Below are 22438 nucleotides of genomic sequence, written 5' to 3' on the forward strand. Positions count from 1 at the left end.
GGCTGGAAGGAAGGAGATGAGGTCATCCACATCCAGGCTTTGGCACACGGGGGCCCCAGCTCCCCTGTCCTGGGCTGCGGGAGGAGCTTTCCTTCCCGGGCACCTGGGGGCCCTGCAGAGTTGGGCTGCCATGAACGAACAGGCTGCTAGAGGGAGAGCCAGACTGGGCGTCCTCACCTGAACTGAGATTAAGTGAAAGAAAGCCAAGGCCCTGGACCTCTCCGTTCCCTTATAGGTGGGTATGGTCCGGAGAGGTGTGGTGACTCAGCCAGGGCCTCCCACAGGGCCCCGGACTCCTGGCCAGGAGTGTCTTCCACTGCATAGAACTCCCAGAAGTTCCCCTAGGAGCCACCTTGATGGAATTCTGTCCTGGAAAAACCTGGCTGCACTCAGGGAATTTCTGAGACCTGCTGGCTTCCTCCGCCCAAAAGGAAACAGATGCTCGGATTTAGGCTCCCCATGGGGGAAATAATGAGAGCAGAGTAGGGCCCTGGCCCTGACACCTTTCTGGTGCCCAGGGTCCTGGGCTGGATTGGGTTGCTGTCTGTCTCCCACCGGGCATACGGGTGTGAACCGGCTGTTGGCTTATTGCTGGCTGGGACCCCAAAGCCACCTAGTGCAGCTCCACCCTAGCACAATCACAACACTGAGATTCTGCCTCACCCCACCCCCAGGCGGTTGTGACCATGGCCCCTGGCACAAGGATCACGCTGAGCACCTGGGACCAGTTAAATGCTCTTTCCGCTGCCACAGCTCAGTTTCATCATCTGAAGAGTGAATGCTGTAGGGGAAGACAGGTTCCTTCTAGCGTTAATGTTTTATGAACTCAGAAACCACTCTGGGCCTGGTTTAATCATCAGGAAAACAAAACAAAAACAAACAACAATATCTGCCCTCACTTGGCTGTGAAGATCAACGTCCCCGGGCTTTTTTTTTTTGAGACAGGGTCTCACTCCGTCACCCAGGCTGAAGTGCAGTGGCATGATCTCGGCCTACCGCAAACTCTACCTCCTGGGTTCAGGTGATTGTCCTGCCTCAGCCTTCCAAATAGCTGGGATTATAGGCACGCCACCATGCCCAGCTAATTTTTGTATTTTTAGTAGAGATGGGGTTTCATCATGTTGGCCAGGCTGGTCTCGATCTCCTGACCTCAGGTGATCCGCCCGCCTCCGCCTCCCAAAGTGCTGGAATGGCAGGCGTGAGCCACCGCACCTGGCCATCCCCTGTGCATTTTTATGAAAACAGGCACACTGAAATTGAGGAGTGAGTTCTCTGTGACTGCACTAATCTTTTATTGTCCAATACACATTGGGAAGACATAGCAGGCCAGAAAGGCCTGTCCCCGGACATTGTTTCTTGAGGCCACCCTCCTCTTACCCCAAAGATCCAGGGGCTTCCTTCAGGTGCCCTGTAGACCAGTCTGTGCAACACCCACTCAGGCCTGCCTGACAGAACTGCCCTGCTGATCCCCCATCGCAGCACAGGAGACACACTTGTCACACACACATCCAACAGCAGGGAGGGGTTTCCGCAACTTCCCTCCAGGCTCCTGGCACGGGGCTGGCATCCGGTTGTACCTGCAACACAGGTTATCTTATGAGTGAACGGAGGGCCCTACAGCCTCCCATTTACTGATGGCTGCCCCAGGACCAAGGGCCGGGGCTCAGCCACTGACTTGTGCCCTGGGTGTCGGGTGGCCTGGAGTACATACCTGGCCATCCCCGGGAGCCAGCCTGGTCACTGAGGCACTGCAGAAGAGGAGGCCATGTCATTGCGTCCTCCCAGCCTTCTGGAAGCTAGTACCCATCTGGGCACGACATGGTCCGTACCCATCTGGGCACGACATGGTCCGTGCCCTTGCAGCCAGAGCAGGTGCTTGGCCCAGGACGACAGAGCAAAGCCCAGGGTCCCCACTGCTGCCCGCTCTTCCCATCTCCCAGGCCCTGGCCCCTAGGGCTCCTCACCTCGCACCTCCAGGCGGCACTCACACTGTGCCTCGCCCTGTAAGTTGGTGGCCCTGCAGACATAGATGCCCCCATCAAAGGGGCAGGGCTTTCTAATCTCCAGAGTCAACACTCCCTGCTTGCTGAACATGCGGAAGCGGGCATCTTCTCCCAGGTCCAGGCCATTCTTGAACCAGGAAATCTTGGGCTATAAATAAGGTAAAGAGAGGGAGAGGAAGCCATCCATCCAGGCTGAGAGGGGACCTGGCAGGGATCCAGGGAGACATATCTGTGTTTCTACTCAGGGGGTTCCCACGAGAGTCCCTGACTATGCCCAAGGCTGGAAACAAACATGGAACCAACAGTGAGTACCACGGCCCTGCCCAGGGAGAGGAACCCGCTCCATACACCCCAAGGTAGAGAGAAAGCAGGGGAGACAGGCTGGGGAGGGGACTGCTCGACGTCGGGGCCTATGAGCCCTGCCTCCTGGTCGGCCTGGACCAGCGCCTAAAGTTCCCTACCTTGGGGCTACCCCGGACAGCACAGCAGAGCATGGTGGTGTAGCCCGCGATGACCGAGCGGTTCACCAGGGGCTGGGTGAAGCTTGGGGCCTCGGAGAAGTCCAGGGCCTTATAGTTGGGTGGCTCATAGGTGATGCCTGTTGGTGACAGGACTTGGTACCGAGAGGGCCACACCAAGCTGGGCCCCCCCTCCCTGTTCCCACAGCCTCCCTGCCCCAGCCCCTGGTCGGAAGAATGAGGATACAGCACCTGGTCTGGGGATAAAGACGGGCTCCTTGGTGGTGGCCGCTGTCTCACTAGAGCCAACCATATTCTGGCTAAAGACGCGGAAGTAGTAGCCATTGCCAATGATGAGCTCTGGCACCACGCAGTGGGTGCGGCGGTAATGTTCCAAGACGGTGAACCACTCCTGGGGGCAGGGAGGGAGGGGAGGCATCTCTGGGCCAGGCCCTTCCTGATGCCGAGAGCCTCTCCTGGGTGCCCTTGGCATCTCCACCCCTACTGTAGAGGGATGCAGATCAGCAGAGGGAGGGTGAGGGGCCCACGGTGAGGACAGTGAAGGGTAGCTGCGGCCTGGGTCTGCCGGGCCTAGGCAGGGTGCATGTGAGGACCCCAGACCCCGGGCTCACCATGGTCTTCTTGTCAGCTTTCTGCACCGTGTACCCCCAGAGCTCCGTGTTGCCGTCATCCTGGGGTGGCTTCCACTCCAGAGCCACATTAAGACCCCAGGCGTCAGTGACCCGGAGATCCTGGGGAGGACTTGGCTTGTCTGCGGGAGACAGACCCAGTTAGGTCACCATGCCTCCTGACAGTGAGCAGGGGGTCACCGGCTCCAGGGACCACCCCACCCCTGCCAGCCAGGGCCAGGCCTGCTGGGGCAGTGGACTGGAAAATGTGAGCTGTGGGTTGGGTCCCCTGGCTCGGCCCCTGGCCCCAGCAGCCCAGCCCAGGGAAGGGAAACAAGGGGGCTCAAGGAAGCCTTGGCCACGCACCAACAACCTGCAGCACCAGCGTGGCCTTGTCCTCCATGTTCTCAATGCGCACCGTCACCTGGTAAGTGCCTGAATGCGTGCGGCGAGCGGCCCGGATGAACAGGATGGTGTCTGTGGGGCTGTTGCGGACGCTCACCTCCTCGCCTGCCAGGGGCTGCCCCTCTTTGGTCCAGGTCACCTGAGGCCGGGGCTTGCCCTGAAGGGAGGAAAAGCTTAACCCTGAACCTGGCTCACTCCAAGGGCCGGCCGCCACCCCAGCCTCTGGTACCTCAGATCAGGCCAGCCCTGAGACATCCGTCACACTGTAGCCTCTCTCCCCTGGGAGACAGGGAAGGGGGCCAGTCCCACCTGGAAAGGGATGAGAAGGTTCACAGGCTCCCTGACCTTCTTCTGAATGGTCTGACGCAGGTGCCTGGGCAGCTGAAGCCGTGGCCGTTCTGTGGGTATCGAGTGGGTAGCTAAGTGAGGGCCCGCCACAGCTCCAACCTCCCTTGAGACGAGGCCCAGAGAGCTGCAGCTAAGAAAAAAGCTGCCTGCTGGGCCCTGCGCCTCCTTTAGCTCCTGCTGACACAGCAACTGCAGCCTGCCCAAGCCCAGCTGGCTTCCCCGAGCCTCACCACACTGCTTCAAGAGGCAGGGATCAGAGAGGGTAAGCAACTTGACTGAAGTCACACAGCTAGTAAGTCATAGGCCAGGGTGCAAGCCTGGGCTTTTACACCCTGTGCCCTGTGTTGTTTCCACCCGAGTTTGCTGCCTAGTTCCAGCTTTGAGAACCAGTCCTTACAAAACATGGACCCTTTGTTGGGACAAGGAACAAAGGAATGGGAAGTGGATCCCAGAGGGACCAATCTGATGACATAGACAATATTTACCTGCTGGAGCTGAGACACTCCTGGAAGGGAGCTTGCACGCTGTGGCTTTTACTCTCCCTGTTCCAGAACTAGGGGACTGACACAAGAAAGCCCTTTCTGCACTTTTTTTTTTTTTTTTTTGAGACGTTGTCTCACTCTGTCACCCAGACTGGAGTGCAGTAGTGTGATCTCAGCTCACTGCAACTGCCACCTCCCAGGTCTAAGCGATTCTTCTGCCTCAGCCTCCCAAGTAGCTGAGGGACTACAGGCACCCACCACCACACCCAGCTAGTTTTTGTATTTTTAGTAGAGACAGGGTTTCACTATGTTGGCCAGGCTGGTCTCGAACTCCTGACCTCAAGTGATCTGCCTGCCTTGGCCTCCTAAAGTGCTGGGATTACAGGCTTGAGCCACTGTGCCTGGCCACCCTCTCTGCACTTTTTCCCTAGGCCTAGCGCATGGATGATGGCTCCAACCCCTCCTGTCTCTGCCCAGCGTTCTGGGCAGAGCATTCTGGGCCTCCCCAACTGTCCCCACCTCCATTGGACACCAAGGGCCTGGGGTGTCAATGGCGGGTCTTGTGACTGCACGAAGGGGCACTCACGCAGGATCTCCTGCACCGTCACCGGCTCCGTGGTGGTAACAGGGGCTCCAGGCCCTGCCATATTGTGTGCCCGCACTCGGAAAAGCAGCCGGGCGCCCGTGGGCAGGCCCTTCACCAGTATCGACGTGTGCTCTGTCAGCCCCTGCAGGGCAGCCACCCACTCTGAGCCTGGGGGTGGGGAGGGGGAGGCAAAGCCACAGGCTGTGTCACCACTGACACCCCATTCCCACTGCCCACTCCTCTGATAGGAATCTCCAGAATTTAAATATGTTTTTTTTTTTAAATTTTATCTGTTTATTTATTGTTGAGATGGAGTTTCGCTCTTTTTGCCCAGGCTGGAGTGCAATGGCGGGATCTTGGCTCACCGCAACTTCTGCCTCCCGAGTTCAAGCGATTCTCCTGCCTCAGCCTCCTGAGTAGCTGGGATCACAGGTGCCCACCACCATACCCGGCTAATTTTGTATTTTTAGTAGAGACGGGGTTTCTCCATGTTGGTCAGGCTGGTCTCGAACTCCCGACCTCAGGTGATCCGCCCGCCCACCTCGGCCTCCCAAAGTGCTGGGATTACAGGCGTGAGCCATCGTGCCTGGCCTTAAATATGTTTTTTAAATGTAGTTGCTGATTTCACACCGCTCAAAGAAGTGTTACAGTCAGCTTTACTCTGCATTTGTTTTTCACTAGGCAAGCTTTTTTACTTCTGAAAACAGGACAGATATTTCTCTGGGTGTCCTCAACTTTCGGCAAAAGTGGGCCTAAAAAACTTGACTACAGGTGAATCTGTTCAATGGCAAGGTGAGCATGTTCTTCCTTTGGGGAGGGGGGTTGGGGGCGGGGACACTCACAGCCCTCTGGGCAGTACTCCACGCTGTAGCCATCCAGGCCTCCTGCTCCCACGCGCTCTGGGGGCCGCCACTTGAGGGAGACCGTGGTGTCAGAGACGTCCTCTACTGCCAGGTGGGTGGGTTCGCTGGGGGGACCTGGGCAGAGGAGAGGTCAGAGAGGGGTCTGAGCAAGTCTGGGGAAGCTGGAGATCCACGCCCTAGACCCTGAACTGCCCACTGGTCACATAGGGGGCACTTCCTGTTCAGCTGGCTTTTGGCCACTTTAAGGAATATTTTGTCTCTGTTACAAGACATGTCTGTAGATTGGCTTAAAAATAAACAGCAACAGCAGCCAGGCACAGTGGCTCACGCCTGTAATCAGCACTTTGGGAGGCCGAGGTGGGCGGATCACCTGAGGTCAGGAGTTCGAGACCAGCCTGGCCAACATGGTGAAACTCTGTCTCTACAAAAATAAAAAAAATTAGCTGGGCACAATGGTGGATGCCTGTAATCCCAGCTACTCAGAAGGCTGAGGTGGGAGAATCGCTTGAACCTGGGAGGTGAAGATTACAGTGAGCCCAGATCGTGCCAGGACTGCACCCCAGTCTGGGTGACAGAGCAAGACTCCATCTCAAAAAAAAAAAAAAAAAAAAAACTAAAACTACAGGAAAACATGGGAATTTCCTGGCACATATGATTAGGTGAGTTGATGAACTGAACAGGCCCCGATTCCTGCCATCTTCCCAAGCTGTGCCCCATCCCTGGGCCCAGGGGTCCTTGGCCTACCCTTGCCACAGACAGCTGCCCCCGGACTCACCCACCCTGGTGGGAACAGGTGTCCTCCTGAACCCTGCCACAGTCTCAGCAACTGTTCTGCCCACTCAGACCCCATTATACAGATGACGAAGCTGAGGCTTCAGGGAGGGATGACTCCAGTTAGCCTCCCGGGGACCATGGAGCTGCCTCTGCCATCTCTGAGTCTTGATCCAGGACTCTTTCCACAGACAGGTGCCCCTGAGACCCCTCCACTAACCACAGCCCTCGCCCCATCCCATGGGTGAAAACCCTGGGGTGAAGGGTGTGGGGAACAGGGGACGATGAACATTTATTGAGCACCTGCTAGATACCAAATGGCCTGGTCATCCCATATCATCCTAACAGCCCTCTGAGATAGGCAGTGTCATTATTCCCATTTTGTAGACACGGAAAGAGAGGCTTGAAACGTGAACTAGTGTGAACTAGTCAGTGTAGTGTGAGAGTCAGCTCCACCCCAACCAGCTGGGAGACCTGAAGCAGGTCATTTAACTGCTTGGAGCCTGTTTCCTCATCTGTAAAATGCGGCTGAGTATCCCCAGTCGAGGATGAAAGGAAACCGTGGATGTGAGTGTCTAGCATGGCTGCCTGCAGAGCAGCTGCTATTACTGGGGGCTTTTAACTGGGGAGGGGGCGGGGGGCAGGACCAGGCCAGGCCGGCTCACCGATAGGCATGAAGGGCTGGGAGGCAGGGCTGGGCCTGGACATGCCGATGGCGTTGACCGCGTAGACACGCATCTCGTACACCACGCCCTCGATCATGCGCCGTGCTTCATGACTCAGCTCCTGAATCAGGTCGAAGTTCAGCCGCATCCATCGGTAGCTCTTCTTCTTCTTGCGCTCCAGGATGTAGCCTGGCTCGGGGGAGGTGGCAGCTCTGGTCTGGAACCCAGGCATCCCCACACCACCTTCCCTCGGATCTGTTTGGCGCCCTCGCACCTCCATCTGGTGCCCTTGCACTCACCCAGGACGGGCTGCCCACCGTCATAGGCAGGCGGCTCCCACTGTACCGTGCAGGAGTCCTCTCCCACGTTGCTGATCTTGGGGGCCGCAGGTGCGTCTGGCACGTCTGGATGGGGTGGGATGGACCCACATCAGCCCTGCCCCGCTTGGGGCCTTGAGTAACGTTGCTCGTCCCCTTCCCACTCCAACTAACCGCCACGGGCTGCCCCCACCACCCCCAGATCCAAAGAGATCTTTCTAGAATGCATTTCTTTCTTTTTTTTTTTTTTTTTTTTTTTTTTTTTTTTTTTTTAGTGATACGGAATCTCACTGTGTTGTGCAGGCTGGGTCTCAACAGGATGCATTTCTGATCATGTCGCCAGCCCTTCATCAACACTTTAAGGCTTCTCCCTGCCCATATTCACCCCTGTCCTGGCTCTGATCCTCCCGACCCCACCCAGTCCTCTCCTGACATGTTTCATTCATTCTCCACACCCAAAAGGCCCTTTCCCTCCTCCACCCCTTTGTGCACAGTTTCCTCTGCCTAGGATGCCTTTCCTCACCATCTTCTCAGCCTCCTAAAGGCATCACCCCCAGGCACAGGGATAGCTCTCTGCTCAGTGCTCCCATGGCACTCTGGACATAGCTCATGTACAGCAGTGTCACAGGAAATCTGCTGGATGCATCTGCCTCCATCTCCCCCAGAGCAGGGCTCCTTGTGGGCAGAAAAACCTGCCCCTTTGCCGCTCGGCTCAGGGAGCACGCCCGTGATGTTTGTCGAGTGGCTGAATGAGCGAACAGATGGGTCCTCCTTGGGGCTGCCCCTCTGTGTTCTCCAGCGTGGACCCCGGCCTCACCGATGACCTTGACTGTGAGGTTGACCTGGTCCTCGCCCACAGGGTTCTTCACCGTGACCGTGTAGACGCCCTCATCTTCCTTCTCTGCCCCCTCGACCGTGAAGATGCTGCGGTCCTTGGTGGTCTCCACGCGGACCCGGCCCTCGGTCTCACACAGCAGCTGGGGGGATGGAGAGTTGGGGTGAGATCCAAGTCAGACCCCAGAGGTCCTTGCAGCCTCTGCAACAGCCAGATGTCCCGGGGTCCATGGGGGGAGCACAGCCTGTGGGAAGACTGCATCCACGTCAGCATCTAGTTCAAAATCATCTCTGTGGCACCAACTGAGGGCAGGGACTCGGGTTCTAGCTTTGTCACAGGACCTGGGGCACCGCCTGTCCTCTCAGATGAGCTATCGTGAGGACCCCTCAAGACCCCAGCCTTCAGAAGAACCAACAGTGCCAGGTGGGAGCAAGACCCCGGCAGCTACACTGGCAGAAAAGTGCCTCAGAAACTACTCCTGAGTTGAGAGGAAGCACAAGGTCAAGGTCAAGGTCAGCTCAGGAGGAAGGCAGCCAGGGAGCAGCCCAGTCATGAGGGCTTCCTGGCAACGAGAGGGTGTCCACATCCTTGTGATGGCCATCAGCACACCCCACAGAGACCCTGCCTGAGGTGTGAGGGCCCCACGGGGACCCTGCTGGGGGCAGCAACACACCTGGCCAAGTGTGGCACCTCCATGGAGACCTCGCCAAGGGCTCGGCACCACGTAGGTAGAAAGTGATGGAAGACAAACGAGCCTCCTCCTGACCTCAGTCTCACTCACCTTCTTGTCAAACACCCACTCGTCGCTGTCACCTGTGTCCTCTGGGACATCTGGGGCTGGCCTGGCTGGGGCCTTATTCCCCTGGGAACAGGGCAGGAGGGAAGTAGGGAGCAGAGGAGCTGACTCAGCCTGGAAGCGCCCCTCTGCTGCTTCTTCCACCCCCTGACCCACACTGCCCATCTTGCCTGCCCCCTGGCCAGTCGAGCCTCTGCTCTCCCACGGGGTAGCCAACAGCAGGGCGTGCACATGTGGGTGGGGTGTGCAGCAGGTCCTAGCACTTGGCTGGTTCCACACACCCATCTTACAGATGGGGAGACTGAGGAGGGACCCACAGTACCTGCGTGATAGCCTTCTGCCAGATCACAGTGGGAGCAGGGTCTCCAGAGATAGGGACGTCCAGACGTAGCTTATTTCCAGCTACAACCACAATGGTGTCTGGTACGCGGCCCGGGCAGTCCAGGTGGATCTTGGGAGGTTCTGCAGAAGCGACAATGTAGTTCAGAGAAACGGGAGAGCCAGGAGGAGCACAGGTCACTGGGGAGGGGCTGCTCAAGAGCCTGGGCCCCTGGTTATTGGTGTTTTAGATTTGTGTTGAGGTATAGTTTACGCTCAGATCTGACCGTAGGCTGATGAGTTCTGACAGATGAATACACCCATGCAACCACTAATCCAACCAAGATCTGGAACATTCCCATCACCCCAGGACGCTGGCTGGGAGGCTTGTAATATTCAGGTCAGGTCACCTAGCATAGCATTTTGAAAACTGGGGGAACATCAGTGTCTTGCCACACACATACACACACACACATATACACATACGCACACACATGCACAGACACACAGACACACATATGCATACACACACACACAGACACACGCACACAGACACAAATACACACACATGCACACACAGACACACATACACACACAGACACATACACACACGCACGCACACTCACATGCACGCACGCACATACACATTAAAAAGTTCCCTGGCCAAATAAATCAGGAATCCGCCCTCGGTTAAACAAAGCTAAGCAGGCTGGGTGAGGTGGCTCACGCCTGTAATCCCAGCACTTTGGGAGGCCAAGGCAGGCAGATCATGAGGTCAGGAGATCGAGACCATCCTGGCTAATGTGGTGAAACCCCGTCTCTACTAAAAATACAAAAAAATAATTAGCTGGACGTGGTGGCAGGCGCCTGTAGTCCCAGCTACTCAGGAGGCTGAGGCAGGAGAGTGGTGTGAACCTGGGAGGCGGAGCTTGCAGTGAGCCAAGATCGTGCCACTTCACTCCAGCGTGGGCGACAGAGGGAGACTCCGTCTCAAAAAAAAAAAAAAAAAAAAGGAAGAAGAAAAGATGTAATAATAAAAGTCACACCTGTGAGAGCACTTGACCGGTCTGACACATCATGTCACCTCATCTTTATAACTACCCTATGGGGCGGCACTATCAGGGTTCCCATTTTAGAGAAGAGGAAACTGAGGCTCACAGAGATTATAACTGACCCATCGTCATGAGTGGCAAAGCTGGAGCTGGGCCCCAGGACCCTCACTTTTGATCCTTGCAGTTCCCTCTGTGAGCGGAAGGGAGGCCTTCGTGGGTGGGTTGCGGGAAAGTGAGCAGAACCAAGACTCAGGGGCCCCAAGACTTACCCTGCCTGGGTACGAAGTCAATCTTGACCTCTGCAAGAGAAGGAAGAGCAAGTAGCACGGGGGCAAAGGCAGGGCCCAGTGACAGGGGCTCCTGGCCCCACTGCCCCGACCCACCCTACCCCGGAGCAGGCTCACCCATGAAGTGCAGCTTGGCTGACAGGTTGCAGGCGAAACCCTCGGGCACAAAGCTGTAGTCAGCCTCGTCGGCAGGTGTGACGTCGTCAATGGTCAGTTTGTGGACCCTGCAGAGGAGCAGTGGGCTTAGGGGACCCAACCGGGCCACACACCCCTGGCCTCGCCAGATACCCCAGCCAGGGTCCCAGGAGGCCCTCACCTCGTCCTGGCTTGTTGGTATCCTGATTTTTAAAAATGTCTTTTTTTCTATATTATCTAATTTTCCAGCTCTTTCATGTGCTGTCAGAGGTGGGCAGTGTAAAAGTGATTTCCACATCAAAGCGTCTCCGTGGCTGGGCCCTTAGAGACTGGGCAGGGGCTGGGTCTCATTAATCTCTGTGAACTTGGGCCCAGCACGGCCAGCCCAGTTGCTCCAGGGATGAGCAAGAGGGCGGGAGAGGCAGTGAGGGCCTCTGGCCAGAGCCTGCCTCCTTGATGGCCTCCTGCCCTGCCCTGGTCACAAGCTGGGGGAGGGTGCTCGGGAGCTCCTGACCCCATCTGTGCCTCTCCCTGCTGCCTCTTTGTCTCTTCTCTGTCTCTGACGAACTCTCCTATGTGTGTGCCTCCCTGTGCATCTCTTTCTGTCTCTATAGAACTATCTGTGTCTTTCTGTCTGTTTGTCTTTTTGGGTCTGTCTGTTTCTCCCTCTCTGTGGGTCCCTGTCTCAGTCTCTGTCCTCTCTCTGTGCATCTGCCTCTCTGTCCACCTGTCTTTATCTCTCTTTCTGTTTCTCCCTGTCTCTCTCTCTGTGTCCATCTCAGTTTCCACCTGTCCCATCCGCCTGCCCTGCACACTCACCGCCCGATGTGGGACACCTTTATGCGGCTGTCGGGCACCAGCTCCTTCCCATTCTTCAGCCACACACCCCGCACGTTCTCATCTGAGACCTCACATTTGAACACCGCCTGGTCCTTTGCGCCCACCGTCAGGTCTGCGATGCTCTGGTACACCTCCAGCTTCTTTTCTGCAGGGCAGGGCAGAGCCATTGAGCTCGGGAGGGTGTGTGGGTGTGGTGTGAATCCCTGTGGAGGGCGTGTGGGCTCATGGGCACTGGTGCACACGTGTCTGGGTGCATGTGGGCATGTGAAAACACGTGTGTGCCTGTGTGTGCCATGTTTGCCTATGATGGTGCCGTGCACATAAGGAACCTCAAGTGTCTGAGGGGTGGTGATGCTCACCAGGCCCGTCTGACCCTCTCAGTCCCCTCTGGAGCGGTGACCTCAGCGTCGTCATTTTAGAGATGAGAAGGGCGAGGTTTAGGCTGTCAAAGGCCCAAGGTCACAGAGGCCTTGAGCCCAGGTTTGCCTGCTCCCCTACATGGCTGGGTGGGGTGGGGGCTGAGGGGCCCAAGCCCTAAAGCCTCGTGTGCCCCCCAGCCAGGCTCACCCTGCACGATGAGCTCAGCCAGCGCCTGGCCCCCGCTCGTGCGCAGCGTGTAGTGCCCCGCGTCCTCCAGCGTGGCCTCATTGATGATCAGGTGATGCCTCCGCCCGTCCTTCTTGAACCGGTATTTGAAGGTCTCCTCCCGGGTCAGCTCCACCCCATCCTTCAGCCTAGCCCGGGTGGGTGGGTGGCAAGTGCTGTGGCCTCTTCTGGGCAGATGCCCCCAGCACCCATGCCCCGTGCTTCTGGAACTCACCATTTGACTTGCGCCCCCTCCTCCGATACTTCGCACTCAAACTCCACCCGCTGCCCCACCATCACCAGCTGGTCCTCCAAGGGGCGTGTGATGAGCACAGGGGGCTCTGTCCAGTCAGGGTGAGCATGAGGGGTGGCTCCCTTGAGGCCATCTCCTCCCCAGGTTCCCACGTCCTCAGGTCCCAGGCCCACCTTTCACAAAGAGCTCCGTGCTACACTTCTCACCACCCACCATGCACTGGTAGGCTGCGTCGTCCGCCAGTGAGCACTGGCTGATGGTCAGGGTACGCTTGGCACCGATGGACTCAAAGATGTACCTGGGTGGGGGCCGCAGGGAAGTGGCAGGAAAGCTGCGGACACACCTCCGGGCCCAGCGTGCCCCACGATAACCCCTGTGCCCCCCACCCCAAGCCATCCAGAGGGGAACTCACTTGCTGTAGAACAGAAGGGGCCATTGAAGTGTTCCCGACGGGAGGAAATGAGCCCGAGACAAAAGGAGACAGGGAGAGGGACCAGCATGAGCAAGAGGATGGGAAATTAGGCCCAGAGAGGTGGGGCTGAGAGCCACAGAGAGTCAGAGACACGCGTGTGGAGAGGGGCAAGAGGCAAGGCTGTGGGGGTCCCCGCCTCCACCCGAGGCCCCCTCCCCATCCCAGGCCGCACCTGCCGCTCATCTGGATCTCCTGGCCATTCTTGAGCCATTTGACCTCAGCGTCATGGTCGGCCAGTTCCACGGTCAGCCGGATCTTGTGGCCTTTGCTCACCTGGTAGGCCGGCTCCAGCTTCTTCTGAAAGGCTGAGCACCACCCCTCAGCCCCGGCCACCCCACCGCCTGCACCCTGCTCCCCCAGGCCAAGCTACTGTGGGTGTGGCTGGGGCCCAGGTCCTCCCCCAGTCCCCTCTGTGCCACCCCGCTTCCACTTCTCTTTCTGTTTCTCTGTTTCTTGTTTTGTTTGTTTGTCTGTTTGTTTTTTGAGACAGTCTCGCTCTGTCACCCAGGCTGGAGTGCAATGGCGCCATCTCGGCTCACTGCAACCTCTGCCTCCCAGGTTCAAGCGATTCTCCTGCATCAGCCTCCAGAGTAGCTGGGATTACAGGTGCCTGCCATCATGCCTGGCTAATTTTGTATTTTTAGTAGAGACGGGGTTTCACCATGTTGGTTAGGCTGGTCTTGAACTCCTGACCCCAGGTGATCCACCTGCCTCGGCCTCCCAAAGTGCTGGGATTACAGGTGTGAGCCACCACACCCGGCCAGCAATTTGCTCTTTTTACTATTGTTGCTATTCCTGGAAGACACCCCTACCCTCAGAGGTCCCCATCTGCCTTGCCAGCCTCCATCTGTTCCTCCTCGGGCACCTACAGTGCTTTGCTTGGTGCCCTCCGGGCTCAGCAGTTCAGGAGTTAACCCAGAGGAACATTGGTGGCATTCAGGGGATCCCTGACTTAAATGGGGCCACAGTGCCGGTAAGGGCCAGGCCACCTAGCGATGGGGTGATGGGAAACCCAGTGAGGCTGAGACAACAGGGAGGCAGGGCAGAGGGATAAGGGGCCTGGGGGAGGTCAGCAGGGAGGGACTAACCAGCTGCTCACCCCATCCCCACGATCGTGTGTGTTTTGTGTATGTGCTTTGGGAGGGGCTCGTCTCCCATATCCTGCATGGAAACTGACCCCTCCATTCAGTCGGTGTTTATAGAGCACTCGAGGTGTGTGCCAGGCCCTGTGCTAGACTCAGACACGGTGGGGAGCAGGCATGTGAGACCCCTGCTTTCCCGGCTCCCACCCGCCCTTGTCAACCCCTCAGTGGAGAAGGGCTAGCCTGGGCTCTCCTCTTTCCACCCGCCTGGGGGTGAGGGTAGCTAACCCGAGCCCTCCTGCTTTGTTTGCCTGTGAGAAGGATTAGCCAGGCTCTTCTCTTTGCCTGTGTGTGAATCTCCAGGCTTAGTGGGCCTCTTCCCTTTTCTTTTGGGTGTGGAGAGGGTTAACCGGGCTTCATTTCTTTTCAGAAGAAGGTAGAGAAAGAAAGGGTGGCCTGATTTTTCCCTGGTGAGGAGGGTTAACCTGAGCTCTGTCCTCTTCCTTGTGGCTGCCCTGGCCTAACGTTTGCTCTTCTCTTCTGTCTCTGTGGTAAGGGGCTAACCTGGGCATTCTCGGCTTTTTCTACACAAGGAGGGGTTAACCTGGGCTCTTCTTTCCTGTGAGTCTCTGTGCTAAGCCGGACTCTGCTCTTTCCATGTATGTGGACGAGGTGGGGGGCTAACCTGTGCCCTCCCTCCCCGTGGGGGGCTAGCCTGTGCCCTCTCCTCTCCCTCTGAGGGCTAACCTGTCCCTCCCTCCCCTGTGGGGAAGGGCTAACCTGTGCCTCTCCTCTCCCCTCTGAGGAAGGGCTAACCTGTGCCCTCTCCTCTCCCCTGTGGGGAAGGGCTAGCCTGTGCCCTCTCCTCTCCCCTCTGAGGAAGGGCTAGCCTGTGCCCTCTCCTCTCCCCTGTGGGGAAGGGCTAGCCTGTGCCCTCTCCTCTCCCCTCTGAGGAAGGGCTAACCTGTGCTCTTCTTCTCATCGCGCCTCATGCCCTTGAGCCTCTTCAGCATGCCGCGCAGGTCGGTGACGCCGTACTGGAAGGCGATGCGCTCGTACTCAGATGGGGGTGCCTGCCGCAGGATCTCCCACACGTCCTCCTCTGCCGGTGCCTCCAGCTTCGAGTCCCTGTGCCCCGCAGTCCAGGCTGTGGCCGGGGGCAAGACTGCAGCCCCCTGGGCGGGGCTTCCTGGGCCCAGGTGGGGCAGCTGGAGCTGGTTTGGAGCTGGTTTGGGTCCCAGGTGGGGCAGCTGGAGCTAGTTTGGGTCCCAGGTGGGGCAGCTGGAGCTGGTTTGGGTCCCTGGTGGGGCAGCTGGAGCTGGTTTGGGTCCCAGGTGGGCAGCTGGAGCTGGTTTGGAGCTGGTTTGGGTCCCAGGTGGGGCAGCTGGAGCTAGTTTGGGTCCCAGGTGGGGCAGCTGGAGCTGGTTTGGGTCCCTGGTGGGGCAGCTGGAGCTGGTTTGGGTCCCAGGCCAGGACTGGGGGCCAAGGGAGCCTAAGGGGGGCTGGGATCTGGAGGGGCTCCTGGCAGAATTAGGGGTGATGAGGGTGCTATGTTAGGCACTCACCTCGGGGTCCGGAAACTGCTGCTCCAGGGGTGGGGGTGGGAGAAAGGGTAGGTGACACATGAGAGGTGTGGCCACCTTCCCTCAAAGACCTGGACCCCACCCGTGGGCCTTTACTTCCTCCCTATTTTCCACACTTGCGCTCCCTGTGTTGTGGGGCACCCATGCTGCTCCGGAGGCTCTGGCAGGGCCTCCTGTGTGCATTACTTTTTCTTATCCCTCCTAAGCTCTGACAGATAGGTGGGTGGCAGGAGAAGCCCAAGGCACAGAGACTCACCCCTGTCCGTGGGGAGCCGCACCCTGCTCTGAGTCTCTCACCACAGCCTGTCAGAGAGGGGACGGGATCCCCTCTGCACCCACCAGCGCCCTGCCGCCCCCAAACACCCAGACCCCGATTCTTACTCTCTGGGCCACAGCAGCAGCAGCCATAATGGAGGGGCCAGGGGAGAGGGAGAGAGAGGGCAGAGAGAACATAAGTCAGTTGGGCCGACCTGGTAGACCCTGCAGCTCTGGGGACCCTCTCTCTGTTGCTCCTGGGTCCCCGGAGTTTATGGAGGGAGCTTTTGCAGCCTCAAGTGTGGAGTGGCCATGGGGGACACTGTGAGGATGACTGTTGATGGGACATAATGTCTGCAGAGCTCTTTAACTCCTTCCACACCGGGATCATCCCCTCGACAGACAAGGAAACCAACTCAGAGAGATGCAGTGTTGTGCTGAGGGTCACACAGCTGGCAAACCTCAGTGCTGGGATTTGGAGCCAGGCCTCACCAGCTGCCCCGGGAACTGCCACCCAGGACTCACCTCTTCTTCAGCAGTGAGCTGAAGTCCAGAATCCCAGTGTCCTCATGGCTGTCACTATGGAGAGGGACCCCCAGTGAGGCTGCAGTGAGGGACTGGAAGGGCACTAGGAGCAGGACCGGGGTGGAGTGGGGAGGGAGAAAGGGACGCTAGCCAGATTGGGCTCCCACCCATCTCAGACCCCTGGGGGTCTGTGGATGGTGCAGGTAGGGCCTGGGGCAGGGGTACCTGATCCGCCGACCACTTCCAGCCAGGCTCCTGTGGGGATTAGACTCAGTATCCTCACCTGCCTGGGAAGCTTGCTCTCCCCTGCAGCCCCCACTGACTTCAGCTCCGCCCTGCAAATCATCCCCAGCCCTGACCCCCAGTCCAGACCCTGAAGGGCCTCAGACTCCAGCACTGGCCTCCCCCAGGCCCTGAGGACGGCCACTCACGTGCGGCGGAAGGCTGATAGGAGGTCCAGGTCGCCGGTGCCCATGGCCTCTGGGTTCAAAGGGTGGAGAGATGGGGGAAGGGGCTTCAGAGGGGGCCGTTTGAGAAGCCCTGCCCTGGGGGAAGCCTCTGAGTATTCACAGACTTGCCCATTCATGACCCCATGAGGCTGGGCATCTGCCCCAGGATCTCAACTTCCCAGTCTTTCCCAGGGTCAAGGTATCAGGGAGGCGGGACGGTTTATTGTCCCCAATTCCCACCCATCTCTCAATTCACCTTCACCCATCGACCAAACATTCAGACAGTGCCAGGCCGTGGGCCAGGAGCCGTGACACCAAGATGATAAAACAGAGTCCCACCCAGATGAGACCCGGACTCAGCCCTAAGCCCCCATGCCTACCCTGCAAGCCTTGGGGTTTCTCTCACACCCTGTGTGTGCAGCACTGGGCACGTGGCCAGCACTCATGTCTGGATGGGGCGAGGCATCCTCCTTAGTGTTGGGAAAAGGAGGCAGGGGACCAGGACCCATGGGGAGCCCAAGCCCAGGACAGACACCAGGGACCCCTCACCATGGACAGTGAGATTGAAGTTGGAGCAGTCAAATTTGTCCTTGGTGGACACCTCACAGCGGTAGCTGCCAGCGAAGGCAGGCTGGGCATCGGTGATGTGCAGCTCGAACAGATAGACCTGTATGCATGGAGGGACGGGGTGTCAGGGGACACCAGGGGCTGGGAGACAAGGCTCCGCACCCTTAAAGGAGACTGGGAGTGGCCGGGCGCAGTGGCTCATGCCTGTAATCCCAGCACTTTGGGAGGCTGAGGCGGGCGGATCACATAAGACCAGGAGCTCCAGACCAGCCTGGCCAACATGGTGAAATTCTGTCTCTACTAAAAATAACAAATATTAGCCAAGTATGGTGGTGTGCACCTCTAGTTTCGGCTACTCGGGAGGCTTGAACCCAGGAGGTGGAGGTTGCAGTGAGCCGAGATTGAGCCACTGCACTCCAGCCTGAGTGACAGAGTGAGACCCTGTCTCAAATAATATATATATATTTTTAAAGGAGGCTGGGAGTGACAAATGCTCATCAACTTCTCACCCTCAGGGTTTAGTTAACCCATGCCAAGTTTTTGTATAAAGGGAACTATCTCGAAACCCACGACTGCCATCTGCTGGCACATGGTTGTGGTGAAATCCAGGCTTTTGTGCAATGCACAGCCCCGCACAGCGGCACAGCTTGTCCTCTCTTGCTGGAGGCCCCCTCGCCTAGCCCAGGACTGGGGAAGGTTGGGAAAAGCAGAGGCTTGGAGTGAACACACAAGGGGACTTAAGTCTTAAGGTTCTGGTGGGCAGGGCGGAAAAAAACAAAGCACAAAAAACCAAGGCTTAAGGTTCTAAGCCTATAGTCTAAGTGACCTTGGAGCAGCCACTTAACCTCTCAAGCTTTGGTTTCCGTGTCTGTATAATGAGGAATTGTTCTGGTTAATCCCTGACGGTCCCTTGAGCCCTTAGCCCTGATACTCACCCATCCAAGGGCTTTACAACCCCACTAGCTGGTGCCCCCATGCTTCACAGTGTCCTCCAGATTTCCTGACCACCCTGGGTCCCCCCACCCCCGGCCAAACCTTATTAGGTGCCCCCTTGAGGCAATCATATCCACCAAGTCTCCTAGGTCCCCGACAGTGCTCCCATGAGCCTCATCGTGCTCCCTGGCCCCCAGGCCTCCGGGATCTCCCTGTGGGCCCCTGGCCCCTCCACCTGCCTCCCAGGTTCCCCACACCCCTTGCTTGCAGCTCGTGTGTGCCTCTGGGTCTCATGGTGCCTTCTGTGTGCCTTGTGCCTTCCAGGGCTCTCCAGGTCCCCTCTCTCCGTGTCTCCACGACCCCGGCGGACCCACCTTGCTGGCGCGGTCGTAGCTGTCGTGCAGCTGCAGGTGCTGGCCCACCTTGCTGCTCAGGTCCACCCATTTGCCCTTGAACCACTTGACCACAGGCGGCTTCAGGAGGCTGGCGCCAGCCACGCGGGCTGAGAAGGTGATGCTGCCACCTGCAAAGGCAGGGTGACAGGCCCGGCTTGGGGAGTGTCCTGCTGCCCCCCTTCCCACCCCAATGCTGGGCACAGCAGCTCACACTCACCCACGGTCACCTCGCCATCCTGTGGCCGCATCACGAAGAGGCCAATGGGGTCATCGGGGGCTCCAGGGGTAGGGCCGTTGAGAGCTGCTGAGCTTGACCCTGTGAGCAAATGCTCTTTTTGTTTGTTTTTTGTTTTTTGTTTTTTTGAGATGGAGTCTCACTCTGTCGCCCAGGCTGGAGTGCAGTGGTGTGATCTCGGCTCACTGCAAGCTCCACTTCCCGAGTTCATGCCATTCTCCTGCCTCAGCCTCCCAAGTAGCTGGGACTACAGGCACCCGCCACCACGCCCGGCTAATTTTTTTGTATTTTTAGTAGAGACGGGGTTTCACCATGTTAGCCAGGATGGTCTCAATCTCCTGACCTCATGATCCGCCCGCCTCGGCCTCCCAAAGTACTGGGGATTATAGGCCTGAGCCACCACGCCTGGCCAAGCAAAGGCTTTTGAGACCTGCCCTGGACACCCCCTACCCACGGATCCTGCCCCTCCCTGCCCAGCCCCTCTCACCTTTGGGACTTGGGGCACTTTCTCCCAGCTCAGCGGCTGGGGCCGGGGCTTCTCCAGGGGCTCCAGTGGCCTCAGCAGGGGCAGGGGCAGGGGCAGGGGCCAGCATGGGCTCTGCCTTCTCTGGAAGGGATCAGATGGGAGTCGTGGTGCAGCCACTAACCAGAGACCCCTCCACCCTCTCTCTCCTGAGCATCGGACCCATGAGCCCACTGTGGACGAGGAAAGTCTGCCATGGCTGTCCTCCCGCTGCCTGGGCCCCTCAGAGGCAGCTCATGCTGAGCTGCAGAGCCAGCCTGCCTCTCACATCCTCCTCCCCGTTCCAAGCCATCAGTTCCCACATCCTCTGCACCTGCCCTAAACAGCTCCAGGTCCATCCCTGCTCTGCCCCAGCCTTAGAGCAGCCCCTCAGACTGGGCTGCACTCCCCTCATCCACAGCTCCTGGGGCTTCCCGGCCAGCAGACAAGGTGCCCTCTGTGCGGGGTCATCTCCCCAGGGAGGTCTGCAGGGGGAGAGTGGGGTTGTCTTGTTCATCTCTCCCACCTACCCCGTGGCTGGAACAGGCCAGGATGGCACATGGGGTACTCAGAGAGGTCATGTGCAGAAAAGGGAGAAAGGGCATTCCTGGCGGGGGGCACAGCCACAGCAAAGGCAAGAAAGTGTGAAAGCACCTCCTGTTCCCTGGATGGATGGAGAGGCGCTGGGCTGCCCCTCCCCCCAGGAGCCCAAACCTCGGGGAAGGCTGACCAGGATCTTACCTGCCTCTATGACCTTGAGGTCGAACTTGACCTTGGAGGAGCCAGCAATGACTGCGTAGGATCCCTGGTCGGCAGGGCCCACTTCCCGCACTGTCAGCGTATGCCGTGTGCCCTCTGTGGCCAGGCCGTACTTGTTGCTGGCGCTGATGTCACTGCCTCCGCGCTGCCAGCGCACCTTCACTCCTGCCCGCTCTGTCTCGGCCTCAAACACGGCAGAGCTGCCTGCGGCCACTTCCACTGACCGTGGCTTCTTGCTAAAAGCTGAGACTGAAGGGCCAGGTGGAGGCTATAGCAGCCCCTGGTTGGAGCGTGCACCCCACCCCTGCAGGCCCTCTCAGTAAATACTGTGCTAGCACTTTCTATGCATCCCCTCGTGTAATACTGTAGCAGTTCTCTCTGAGGTAGTTGCAGTTATTCTGTTCATTTCTCAGAGGAGGACACTGAGGCTCAGAGAAGCTAAGCGGCTCCTCCAAGATCATACAGCTAGTAGTCGGGAGAGCCAGGGCTGTGGTCCTGACCTCCACACAAGACTTTTGCTGCGTGCGTCCCCTGGATACTCCACTTTCCCTGCTTGGAGACAGCCGTGATGAACCCAGCTCCCTTTCCCCCAACCATCTGGGGCCCTTGGCAGGGGGCGGGGAACTCTGCCTACTTGGAATGTGGCCAAATTTGTCCTCCAAGGACCTCAGGCTGAGAATCAGCAACTGAGATAAAGCTGGCCTGGGAGGGCGCTGGGGGATGGGGACCTGGATCTCTGCCCTGGACAACCTTGGAAAGGGCACGGCCCAGGCCCAGGACCCTGGGCTATGATTTTCCCTGCCCTTGGCCTGGGTTCAGGGGCTCCTGACTGTCCTCTCTCAGAGAAGAGGGGCTGTGTCACCCTCAACACGGGGGCCACACCGTACAGGCTCACGAAGCAGATAATGTCACAGCCAGGAGGAACCAACCCAATGCCACCACCACCCCTGGCGCCCCAGGTCGGGAGACTGAGACCCAGAGTAGGTAGAGACTGGTCCGAAGGCATGCCGTGAGCCTGACTCAGCTCCACACTAAACATGGGCTCTGTCTGCGGGGAACCTTGCTGCGGAAGGTGAAGGAAATGGGACAGGGAAGGGGTCCCTTTGCGTTCTCAGATGGGTTGACCCCGGGTGCTTCCTGTCTTGGCTGTGTCCCCTCTCTGCGTCCCTGACCTTGGGTTTACCTTCACCTCTCATCAGAGGGATGGGAAAAAGAAACCGAGAATCAAAACAGGACCCCGGAGGACTGGCTGCCCCTGTCCTGGGGCTCAGAGGCCACGCCCTCATCAACCCCCTCAAGAACTCCCTCCTAGCCCTACTCCCCAATCGTAGACAACCCCCTGCTCCCACACTTAGACCCAACCCCAGTCCTAAAGCTACCTGGCTTCTTCCCTGGCTCAGGCATCCTGAGAGACGTCACACCAGGCACGAAGCAGGCACAGGTCACCCAAAGAGGGACTGAGTGGGGTCCTGTCCTTCCCACTATATATGGGGACCTCCCCCCTCCCCAGGCTCTGCTTATCTGCCTCTTGTCCAGCCACCTGCTAAATATAGATGAATTCCAGAGAGCTGAGGTCTCTCCAGGGAGAAGGTAGGGCCACATTGTCCCTGGCTGGCTCCTGTCCCTTCCCCCTCACCCCCTACGGCACAATTCTGCCTCCCCAACCCTTGGCAAGCCTCAGGGGTACCCCAAGCCCCGTGTGTGTCCCTCTTACAGCAAATTGTACGGTGGGAGCATGCTGGGCCCATAACCCTAAGGCTAACGGGTCAGGAGCATCCTCGCAGGCAGTTCAGGCAGTGGTCACATCCACAGACCCTGGGGCCAGGGTGTCTCTGAGTCCCAGCACTGCCATCTCTTTAATCTCGAAGCACCTGGTTTCCTCATCTGTAAAGCGGGGCGGGTGAAAGCAGCACCCACTGCACAGGATTGTCACATGTATGAAGTGGGTTTATAATTTTAAAAATGTTAGGCCGGGTGTGATGGCTCATCTGTAATCCCAGCACTTTGGGAGGCCGAGGCAAGCAGATTATTTGAGGCCAGGAGTTTGAGACCA

General features: G+C 58.2%; 1 protein-coding gene across 1 annotated transcript; it reads right to left on the reverse strand.

Moving 5' to 3' along the window:
* Positions 1-1268: 1268 nt before the first annotated feature.
* Positions 1269-21838, reverse strand: MYBPC3 (myosin binding protein C, cardiac). Its single transcript, XM_030794624.1, has 35 exons — positions 21765-21838; positions 20368-20634; positions 19612-19731; positions 19107-19205; positions 18869-19017; positions 17544-17661; positions 16977-17025; positions 16771-16800; positions 16546-16599; positions 16147-16149; positions 15748-15765; positions 15147-15310; positions 13273-13405; positions 13041-13043; positions 12802-12926; positions 12611-12716; positions 12358-12524; positions 11770-11935; positions 10933-11039; positions 10798-10827; positions 9481-9620; positions 9144-9224; positions 8345-8504; positions 7510-7614; positions 7211-7399; positions 5754-5888; positions 4912-5079; positions 3805-3893; positions 3457-3652; positions 3094-3233; positions 2714-2873; positions 2465-2601; positions 1965-2151; positions 1712-1748; positions 1269-1577 (listed from the first exon to the last, which is right to left on the reverse strand). The coding sequence occupies exons 1-34, from the start codon at positions 21787-21789 to the stop codon at positions 1738-1740; spliced, it is 3831 nt and encodes a 1276-aa protein (XP_030650484.1). The 5' UTR covers positions 21790-21838; the 3' UTR covers positions 1269-1577; positions 1712-1737.
* Positions 21839-22438: the final 600 nt, after the last annotated feature.

The sequence above is a fragment of the Nomascus leucogenys genome, chromosome 15 (assembly GCF_006542625.1).
Source record: "Nomascus leucogenys isolate Asia chromosome 15, Asia_NLE_v1, whole genome shotgun sequence".
In the NCBI taxonomy this organism is placed as follows: Eukaryota; Metazoa; Chordata; class Mammalia; order Primates; family Hylobatidae; genus Nomascus; species Nomascus leucogenys.

Bases quoted from the DNA above. Each gene is read 5' to 3' on its own strand.
- MYBPC3 (XM_030794624.1), bottom strand. From the start codon at position 21,789: ATGCCTGAGCCAGGGAAGAAGCCAG. The intron at 17,026-17,543 runs GTGAGGGGTCCC...CTTTGAACCCAG, and splicing joins CTTCAATCTCACTGTCCATG to AGGCCATGGGCACCGGCGAC. The intron at 5,080-5,753 runs GTGAGTGTCCCC...CCCCACCCCCAG, and splicing joins GGAGTACTGCCCAGAGGGCT to GCTCAGAGTGGGTGGCTGCC.